Source organism: Triticum aestivum, chromosome 4B (genome assembly GCF_018294505.1).
Source record: "Triticum aestivum cultivar Chinese Spring chromosome 4B, IWGSC CS RefSeq v2.1, whole genome shotgun sequence".
Taxonomy (NCBI): domain Eukaryota; kingdom Viridiplantae; phylum Streptophyta; class Magnoliopsida; order Poales; family Poaceae; genus Triticum; species Triticum aestivum.
Genome location: NC_057804.1, coordinates 657,082,869 through 657,093,523, shown reverse-complemented (window position 1 = coordinate 657,093,523; position 10,655 = coordinate 657,082,869). Strand labels below are relative to the sequence as shown.

General features: G+C 47.0%; 1 protein-coding gene, 1 long non-coding RNA gene and 1 pseudogene across 2 annotated transcripts; 1 reads left to right on the top strand and 2 right to left on the bottom strand.

The window, feature by feature from the left end:
- Nucleotides 1-2: 2 nt before the first annotated feature.
- LOC123090380 (uncharacterized) lies at nt 3-4,243 on the top strand (the record flags this gene model as incomplete). Its single annotated transcript, XM_044511706.1, has 4 exons — nt 3-1,304; nt 2,470-2,622; nt 2,718-2,834; nt 3,308-4,243. Coding segments are annotated over 4 exons (2,190 nt in total), but the record flags the coding sequence as incomplete, so codon positions are not given.
- Nucleotides 4,244-4,576: 333 nt separating this feature from the next.
- LOC123090379 (LRR receptor-like serine/threonine-protein kinase FLS2) lies at nt 4,577-7,336 on the bottom strand (annotated as a pseudogene).
- Nucleotides 7,337-7,710: 374 nt separating this feature from the next.
- LOC123093934 (uncharacterized) lies at nt 7,711-10,013 on the bottom strand. Its single transcript, XR_006445684.1, has 4 exons — nt 9,908-10,013; nt 9,143-9,205; nt 8,951-9,021; nt 7,711-8,056 (listed from the first exon to the last, which is right to left on the bottom strand). It is a non-coding gene; the product is annotated as an uncharacterized lncRNA (long non-coding RNA).
- Between the last annotated feature and the right edge of the window lie 642 nt (nt 10,014-10,655).

Sequence of the window (10,655 nt, the reverse complement as noted above, 5' to 3'; positions counted from 1 at the left end):
TGCTCGACTACCTGGCGCGCCACGCCCCCGCCGACCACCCGCGCGCCTTCTTCGCCGACGCCTTCCCCGCCGTCTTCTACCGCCTCTTCGTCTCCTCCCCGTCCTCCCCCTCCTTCCTCGACCTCGCCGCCGCCGGCCCCGACCCGGACCCCGCGCTCGCCGGCCTCCTCCTCGCCCTCCTCGCCCCCTCCGGCCCGCTCCTCGCCGCCGCCGCCGCCGCCGACCGCCGCGCCCTCATCCGCTTCGCCTTCCCCTCCGAGCGCCTCCCCTACTGGCTCCGCGTCGCCCTCGCCGACTCCGACGCCGACGCCCCCGGCCGCGCCCTCGCCTCCCCGCTCCTCGCCGCCCGCGTCGGCGCCGAGCTCCACCTCTCCGTCTTCGAGTACTTCCTCTTCTGGTTCGCATACTACCCCGTCTCCTCCGCGGATCCCGCCGCCTCCGCCTCCGCCCCGACCCACAAATCGCGCTCCCGCATCGAGTCCTGGGTCTCCACCCTCGCGCCCACCACCGCCGGCACCCGCAAGCCGGGCCAGAAGCCGGAGCCCTGTCTGTACCTCAAGCTGCTCTACGCCTACCTCAGGGAGTTCGTGCCGACGGCCGCGTGCACGCCGGTGCGCCGGCTCACCGGCACCCTCCTGCAGCGCACCGCCAGCGAGGAAGGCGCAGACGCCGCTGACCCTTTTGCTCGCGCCGAGTTCTTCCTCCACACGCTCGTCCAGTTCTGGCTCGTGGGGGACGACTTCTCGCCGCTGCCCGTGCAGACGTACCGTGCGTTCGGACTCAAGCTGCCCTCCCGGGCTCGCGCCGAGCTGAGCGAGCAGCCGCCGTCCCCTGGGCTCGGGGATGCGGTCAAGCTGCTCGTCATGTACCTGAACTGCTGTGTCGGTGGTCCTGCACGCATGGTGTTTGAAGGAATGACAGCGAGGAATGTGGTCTGCGATAGCCAGGTTGGATTCTGGAATCCCCTGATACAGAGGCCTATGTATCGGTTTGTGTTGAGGGCCTTCTTGTTCTGCCCCATTGGCGCGGTGATAAAAAATGCGACGCAAGTCTTCTCTGTGTGGTTGGCATATATGGAGCCATGGAAGGTTACGCAAGAGGACCTGGATGAGTATGATGTGTCCCGGATGCAGGGGACGGACACACAGGTGATGAAGAAAGGGGAGCTGCTGTATACTCCATCGTGGAAGAGTTATGTGCTGTCCAATTACCTGTTCTATAGCTCGATGGTGGTGCATTTCCTGGGTTTTGCACACAAGTTTATCCATTCTGATGTCTCCTCAGTGCTCGTGATGATTTTAAAGGTTAGTCCCGGTTCCTGAGTTTTACGTCTGTTGCCATGCCATACGTGATTGAATTTATGTTCAGCGTTAGATTTAGCCGCTTGAGGTCTCGTATTCCGTGATGGTCATTAATGCCAACAAGTTGTGACAACTGAAACATGAGAAATGAGGGTGCTGGGTTTGCGCCTTGCAGGTGTCAGGGTCTTGCTTGTTTTACTAGCTCACTACATGTTTTGCAACTAAAAATAATTTTTAGGCTCATGACGGTGTTTTTAGCTTCACGCTTTGGTGTATGATAAGGAAACCGATACGGCCAAGATGAACCACCAGGAGATAGAGATCTGTGGAAGTTCATAGGTGCGGGAGTTTGTTGTTCTTGTTCGGTCCCTCAAAGCTAGGATTGTAAATATATGATTGAGAAGCTCCCACTGTTCTGAACGGTACTTGCCATATAAAATATAATTTGTGAAAGCAGGACATAGCGAAATTATATAGTCTGTCAATGGAGCACCCTTGGTAGGTATGTCGATCTGTAAGCTTTTGAGCTAATAGTGTCTGCACATTTCTGTTTATGTACATATAATATGATAACCTGCCACCAGTGATGTTGTGCCTATATCTATATGTCTTCAGTAGTTTAAGCCTCCTACACTGTCCTGCTAAGTTTGCCAAACATAAATGTAAATGTGCGAGTCTGTAACATGCCTAAGGTCCTTTGTTGGATGTTCTTACTTTATTGGACAGTGTTTTAAGGCTCTCTGTTCAGTGTATACTCTCCAAAATTATTAGTCATGCATTTCTGTGACGAACAGTCTATGATAATTGTTTTGTCAAGGAGCACCTTGTGCCTATTGTGGTTATGTGCAATTCAAAGGTTTCCATTACAACAGGGAGAAGCAAGCTAGTCATGCATTTCTGTGTATACTCTCTGTTCAGTGTATACTCTCCAAAATTATTAGTCATGCATTTCTGTGACGAACAGTCTATGATAATTGTTTTGTCAAGGAGCACCTTGTGCCTATTGTGGTTATGTGCAATTCAAAGGTTTCCATTACAACAGGGAGAAGCAAGCTAGTCAGCTTCAGATTAACAAATTAATGAAATACAAGAACTGTTTTGTTTATTCTGTTTTGCACTATCCTTGAGTATTATTTGACCAATTACATGCTTGTTTTGTATTATTCAGGTATTGGAAGTCTTGTCTTCGTCAACAGAACTGGTGGATCTTCTATATAAAGTGGATATTGCCTATCATTCTAAACTGGTTACTTCACCGTCAACTTCTTCAGAATCAGATGACATAATCAAGTATGTTCCGTCAATCCGTGAGCAGCTAAAGGTGGGTTACAGCTAAATTGTGATTTGAAATTGTATTTGATTACATTATGAAGTTGCTGCCCTAAATATTTGTATAACCTGTGTGGTCTGTTACAGGATTGGGAGGATGGTCTGACAGAAACTGATGCAGATGGATCTTTCTTGCATGAGCATTGGAACTCTGATCTAAGACTTTTCAATAGTGGTGAGGACGGGGCTTATCATCTGCTTCAGGTACACATTTTGTTACATGATTTATAATTTAGCCTGTTTGTTCTAGTCACTTTAACCATGATTACTATATCTCGCATCATTACATGCTTGATTCCACTTCCAGTATATGTGTCCATTTTCAGTTCAGCCGAATTAGTACTTGAGTTGTACTGCTGAACAAATCAACTGAGTTACAGGATTATCATGATTTAGAACTAGTAGCGAGGATTTTATTTGTAGTTGCCTTATATTACTGGAGGATAGTTTAGTGAGTTGTCTGGCATAACTTACACTTTCATTAAGACTATAACTTAACATATATTTTGTATCAATGTTGAGGGACTGGGAAAACAATTTGTAATTTCGCTAACACTACCTTGTGCATACTGGTGAATTATTTTTCATTTGTGCTCTGCTTGTGTATATTCTTTTTCATAATTTTCTGAAAGCTAAATATGGGTGGATGCTGATATTGGTTTTTCATTTCTGTGAAGCTCCTTCTGATCCGAGCAGAGCTGGAGATACAACGCCTGCCAGGCGACACAGTACAAGCTCTCCAGTCGTTGGATCTGATAAAATCCCGGATGAAAAAGATCTTCCAGGGCCGCATTGAAGGCATCCACCACCAGAATACTTCAGCGCAAGAGTTGCAGCATCAACATCCAGGGCGCGGCGAGATATTTACACCTAAGCATCCCCATTCGGGGAGGAGCAAGTTTGGCGAAGTAAGATACAGAGGCGACTGGATGAAGAGGCCCATCTCGGAGACTGAAGTGGCCTGGCTCGCGAGGATCCTTATCCACATCTCTGACCGGCTGAACGACGCCCTTCGACTTGGCTGCGACGGTGCTGCTGATGATAGCGTTGCTAACCCGACGTACATCAAGTTTGACAGGAGTGATCTGACGACAATAGGGGGACCGAAGGACGCCGCTAGGATGGCTCTCGTGGCTATCTGTTCGCTGCTGGCGGTTGTGGGACAGGCGGTGCTGAGGTTCATGAGGGCGCACAGGGTAAAGATCAATCTTAGAGTTTTTGCTTCGAAGAAGCTGCTGACTGGCCTCGTGTTGCTGTACGCGATGGTGGCGGGGACAAAGAGAGCTTTTTTTTGAGCTTTACATGTGTTGCTTCCAGCACTGACACCGCCGCTAATGCTTCTGTGATCTTCACTGAAGCTCCCAAGTTGGAGATGATGGTGCATGTGATGTACAAAACTCATAGGAAGGAAGGAAGAGATGGAAACTCACAAAGGGATCAGACTTGCTAGGTGTGTGTGCCGTGGAGACTGAGAGCAAGGGAACGGTGCTCACTGGCTGGGTTCTTGTTTTGCTCTTTGTTAGAGAAGTGGCTGGCAACGGCACTCATGTAAAATGAAAGGAATGATGTAAACTTCCGTTGTAATACAGGGCTTCGCCAGTTGTTTTTGTTTATGGTTTGTTTGTCATGGAGAATTGCATTTGCTATAATGAGACTGATAACGAGGTGGTCGCACTAATGAGTTCTTGCTGTGCTCTACTTCTCAGGATATGCCCTTCTGCCGGTGGTTGCGTTCTCCAACATTGCTCTGCAATGGTAGGTAACAAAGCTGCATATGTATTAGTATTACCCAGTTATATCTTATTTCTATAGTTCAGCAGTTATGTTACTGCTAATATAGTTCAGTTTAGTGTTACAACTGTAAAAAGTAAAAGCAGCATGCTGCATACAGTACATAATTGACGCTAATGTCGTTCCTGCTGATTTACATGTGATTATAGAAAGCCTTAGCGGGTGACACCTATCTTGACCCCTAAGCCATCAACAGAACGGAGAAAACAAAATCTCCACTTCTCCAGGAAGAACAGAGCTCCAAACCAAAGCCAGAAGCCAGAAACGATGCCAAGAATTACAGAGTAACACAGCCCCAGGTCTATGAGTTTTGTGTGGTCTTCAATTCCCTCGCCCAATGTAGGCTCACACGGGCTCAAGGGGAAGCCGCAGAGCCCTAGATTATTGCCATATATTGATGGATCTGCAAGTGTCTGCAACTGATTCCCGGTGGGTATGCGGCCCTGTAGGTGATTGTTTGAGAGATTTAACACACCGAGGGCCGGCAGATTTGAGATGCTGGGAGGAATGCCACCTGAAAGTTCATTGCATGAGAGGTCAAGGAACTCCAGGAGCTCCAGTCTGCCGATTCTCTCTGGAATACTGCCTGATAGATCATTTCTGGATAAGTTCAGAAACCGGAGAGCTTCCAGGTATGTTAGCTCCTCAGGGATGTTCTCCGTAAGTCGATTGCATGATAGGTCGATACCTGTGATTAACCCAATGCTTTTCTGAAAAGTTTGTTCATGGCCCTTCCAGGATATGTTGACTCTCTCTGGGAACTGATCCACCCGCGGTCGTCCATTGGCCATAATCTTTAAAGGAGCGGAATCCCTCGGTTGGACCAACTGGGGAAGATTGTGCCTCATGGAGGTCAATTTTCTGAAGGTTACAGGAATCGATCCTGTCAAGCTATTGTTGGCCATATCGAGCAGCTGAAGTTCCGAAAGCCTCGATAATTCTGGGGGAATTTGTCCGGTGAAATTGTTTGATCTAAGCCTAAGGATTTTCAGTGATGGAAGCTGACTCCCAATCCATGCAGGGATACCACCAAAGAACTGGTTGTTCCCAATGTCCAGGGTGGCCAGCAACTTGCAGCCTTGCAGGAACGGTGGGAAGGCGCCGGCAAAGCCATTGCCTGCAAGATGAAATGAGTCGAGAGAGCAGTTATGGTTTGCCATGGCCGTGAGGATCTCACCTGAGAAGGAGTTGCTGGACAGGTCCAGGACTTGCAGATTAGAAAGTTGGGATAACTCAGGTGGAACAACACCATTGAAATTGTTGGATGTGAGGCTCAGAACTGTTAGAAGAGGAACACTTGTTCCAACCCAAGAGGGGATATCACCGAAGAACTTGTTGTTACCAAGATCTAGGATGACGAGATCTCTGAAGGTTTCAATTACGGATGGAAAAACTCCAAGAAAGTTATTGTTAGCAAGACGAAGTGACTGGAGTTTAAGGCCCAAGCTCGTTGATATGGGAAGTTCACCTGAAAAGCTATTGTTGGACAAATCCATAGCTAACATAAGTTTGAATTCCCACCAGCAACTTGGGAGCTCTCCAGTGAGTTGGTTATTTGATAGATCCAGTTCCTGGAGAGAGGTCAATCTGCAGAAGGTTTCATGAATATTGCCAGATATTTGATTATCGTTCATGCGTAAGCGTGTAAGATTGGTTGACTGTGACCAATCAGACGGCAACTTCCCTCCCAACTGGTTCACTGAGACATCCAAGTAGTCCAAGTTGGGATTGACACCGAACACTTCGGAGATGTTGCCGGTGAATTGATTGCCTTCCAGCCGCACCTGTAACAACGACGTGCAATTCTCAAGGAAGGATGGCAGCCTGCCGCTGAAGTTGTTGTGTGACGCAGTGAAGTTCTGCAGCACGAGGCCATCACACAGTCTATGCGGCAGCTCGCCGGAGGAGTTATTGTTGGCGAAGCTCACGTCGATTAAGCTTAGCCCCTTACCAAGGTCCGGAGGTATGGTGCCCGTGAAGTTGTTGTGAAACAGGTTGAGGTATTGGAGATTCCTGAGTGATGTGATGGCGGTGGGCAGCTCACCTTCCAAATGGTTGGTGTTGATGTCCAAGACTTGCAACGCCGTCATGCCGCCAATCTCTGGCGGGATCAATCCGCCGAGCAGGTTGCCGCCGAGTTCGAGAGCTCTAAGCTTAGACATGGACCCAAGGAACTTGGGAATTCCACCCATCAGATTGTTATCGCCAACCCGCAGGTCCTGGAGCTTCCCCAGCTTCAACAGCGACCTCGGTATCGGTCCAGAGATATTGTTCTGCGACAGGTCGAGGTAGGTGATGTTGCCGCTCTTGAGGATGAACTCCGGGAAGCTGCCGGTTAGGTAGTTGAGGTAGAGCGACAAGAAGGTGATGGTCGGCATGGGCGAGAACTTGCGGTAGTCTGGGTCAGTGAGGAAGTTGGAGCCCAGGTCGAGATGCATGATCCTGGGGAGCCTGCTGAGCTGGTGCGGGATGCTGTCGGCGAGGTTGTTGTTATAGATGCGGAGGTCGACGAGGCCGGAGAGGTTGCCAAGCTGCGGCGGGATGGAGCCGTTGAACATAGTTGTTGCCTAGGTCGAGTCTGACGAGGGACTGCAGCCGTGAGAGGCTCGCTGGGATGGCGCCCCTGAGTTGGTTGGCGCTGAGGTCGAGCGCGGTCAGAGCTGGGAGGGCAGTGGCGTCCAGCGTGCCGGTGAGTCCGACTCCAAACCCCCGGAGCCTGAGCGACGTGACGCGGCCGGCGGCGTCGCAGGCCACGCCGCGCCAGGAGGAGCAGACCGGCGTGGCCAGAGTCCAGCTGGACAGCACGGGTGTGTCGCCGAGTCTGGCCTTCCACGCCAGAAGGGCGTCGGCCTGCGTGGTCGCCGGCACGGGAGCGCGACGGTGCGAAGGAGGTGCGCGAACGCCGGTCTCGCCATGTCCCTGCCCGAGGTGCTACTGGGTTGGAAATGCCGGACGGCACACGCTAGCAGAGAGCGAGTTCCCCGGTTTGTGTGGCCTGACTTGTGACTTCCACCAGTGACCGACCTCGCCAGTCGCCGTTCTTTTCACTAGATGACCCGTTGCGCCAATGGCGCAAAAAGCCAATTCAAACCATGCATTATGTGAATATTGTAGGGCACATATGAGAGAAAGCAAAGATCAAGATTATCAATACTTAGTATAGTCATGTCTAATGTGTGAATGCTAAATCATCATTTGTAACCCTGTTTTGCTCTGGTGTCATCCTCATCTAGGGAATACAAATGTTTGTATCACGGTAATGCTCTGGGGCAATAGCATGCAAGTAAATTCCTGTTGAAAGGAGAAGGCATAATCCTCTCCTAATTTACACACTATAAACTCAACTTCTCATAATTTACATCTTCATCGCCTCCATAATCCTCTCGTAATTTAGGTCTGGGGCAATTGCACGAAGGAAATTCATATTGAAAAGAGAAGGCATAATCCTCTCATAATTTCTATACTATAAACTCAGCTTGTCTACTGATGAAAAATTGATTCAGTTCTAAAATTTCAAAATAGAGGAGAAATACATGTCCTCTAGACTGGACCACCACTTGGGGCACCATCAGCAGCAGCAGGGAGATGAATTCACGAAGCATCGGCTCTACATCATATCCGTAGACAGGCTGAAACTGAAAATGCAAGTAATATTTATGCAGGAGGCATCAGTTGTTCTCATCTCTCCGAACCTCCAATGAGCTGCCAATAATATTTAAATGAAAGCCTCCAATAATGAAACAATTCCCCTTTTAAAGGAAGGTGTTGCTGTTAGTGGAGAACAAATATTCTGCAGTATACTTTGTAGTGGTGTGTACGATCTAATAAATCAAGTAAATCTGTAGTGCACTTATGTAGACGCTCAGAAGTAATACTGTATAAGAGTACCTAATTTGTGCATGGACAACAGGCAACAATTGAAAATTTCCTAACTAATGTACTGTGTTAAAGAGAGAGAAAAGGCTAATGCCTACTCGAACGAATTAAGTGTAACGAACATTTGCCATAAATACCTGAGACATACAGCCTCCCTAAATCTTCTATAGAAGGCCAGCCGCACACAAAATAGAATCCTCACATGTTCATGTTGTCCAAATTTTTATAGGTACACGCTACATTTAGGAACCCCTTTTCAATTATAAAGAGGTAACAAGTGCTGCAATTTAAATATCCAAACAATCAAATGGTGATGGTGAAAACATGAGACTTTAGCATGCGAAATTACTGCAACTTCATTCTTACAACCATCAAATAGTACTAAGCTTTCTTAAGTATTTCTAAACCTTGATAAAAAAGAGATAATCAAATTTCTGCAGCAACATACAGGATTCAGTATTTTCAGGTCCATGGTGCACAAGCAACAGAGAGTAAAATTACACAATCGCACATGGGCAAACAGTTTAATTGGGCTTATAGACGAGCATTCTATATCTCCCCATCTGCAGCTAGGATCTGCTTATTTGACGCTAAGTTTGACGCGGAGAGTGGATACCAAACATTCAAAAAAAGGGATCATGCAAGCCATTTACCTTCTTGTATAAATTGCAGTTGCTGATGCTCCCTGTCACCACAGTCCTGCCGACGATAAGAAACGAGGGATCTGTCAAAGCAAAACCTGCAACATCATTAACCTAGCAATGATTCTGAAAGATACTACACCACTAAGTCTGTCCACCATACATGCACAAAAGATGCTTTCATAATCTCAGATTTTATATTACCATCATACTGCACTTGGTCAGCTGAATGATCCTCCCACCATCCATGGAGCTTAACAAGGCAAGCTGACAAGAAAATTAAGAAACAAGAACAAGCTGAACATCGCAAGGCAAAACACTCAAAGCATGATTATATATGGCATTGCTGCTACAAATGTATGGTGATAATACTCAAACAGAACTTCTCTTCTTTCACGCCTTGCACCAGGGGCACAATGAGTGGAATCTAGTGAATTAAAAGGAGAGGCTTTGCCTCGCGATGTTTCTTGTTTATTAATATTTTTTAAGCGAGGCCGAATCAGTGGTACCAATGTACTATCTAAAAACTGCATTGATGCCTAGTATGTAAAGTGACATACAGAAAACTCCAGTACATATACAACACATTCAGAGAAACGGATGACTTGTCAAGAATTAGGTGGATTATGCGGTTACAGCAACTTTGCCTACTCAAATGCTATAGAGACCAAATGATGCTGTGGGGCAGCTCACCATATACCATCAACTCTTGCAAAAATAGATCACGCACATACAAATCAAATGTACAACTAAATCAGGAATAAGAACACCATAAAACATTGGTCTTGGGATGCAAACCATAATCCAATTGGAGATGGAAAATAAACCAAGATAGGGTAAAGTATGAAGGAAGTTCTAAGTACAGTCATTTGAGTAAACAACAGAATGGTAACTACCAAATTTCTATTAATCATACATATGAAATAACCTTCATCACTTCTTAAACAAAAAACCAAAAATGAAGCTCACCTAGTCATGTATTGGTCTTTCTCTCTTGCTCTTGGTGTCCTTTCCCTCAAGTGTGATGAATAACAGGCACTTACACCATATTTATCATCACTTCTCCTTGGCTCATTGTGACGCCCGGATAATTAAGCTACAGTGATCCTCTGCTAATGATGCCACGTCACCTCGATTACTGTTCCTAATCTCGTGTTAGTTCGTAACTGATTCAAATTCAAATTCAAAATCAACCAAAGAATAAAAGTTTTCCAATATTAAAACTAAAATGTTCGGAATGAACCAAATATTGCATAGGTAATTATGGTGGAGAAAGCACACCTTTATAAAATGTTTAAACACTCTAAAATGAATAAAATAGTAACAATAATAATTATTTAAATGCTTTCAAAATGTTAAACAATTTCAAAACTATTTTGCTTCGATGCTAAGTGGTTTGTGGCTGTGGCTTAGCTTGCAACCTCTATTTTCTTGCCACTGTAGTATTTTACTAAAATGAGAAATAAAAGAAAACAAATAAATAGAAACTATAAGAGAAAATAAGGTTTAAAAAAATGGAAAGCCCCAGGCCAACTGGGCCATCCGGCCCAACTCCTCCCTGGCCCAACCGGCCTCCCATATCCCCCCACCCTAGGAAACCCTAACCCAACCACCCGCACTCCCCCCCCCATGCCGTTCCCCCCCTCCCGATCCAATCTGGATCGGGGACGAGACCCCCACTCGCCCCACCCCGCTCGCTCCCCTTGTTCCCCTCCAC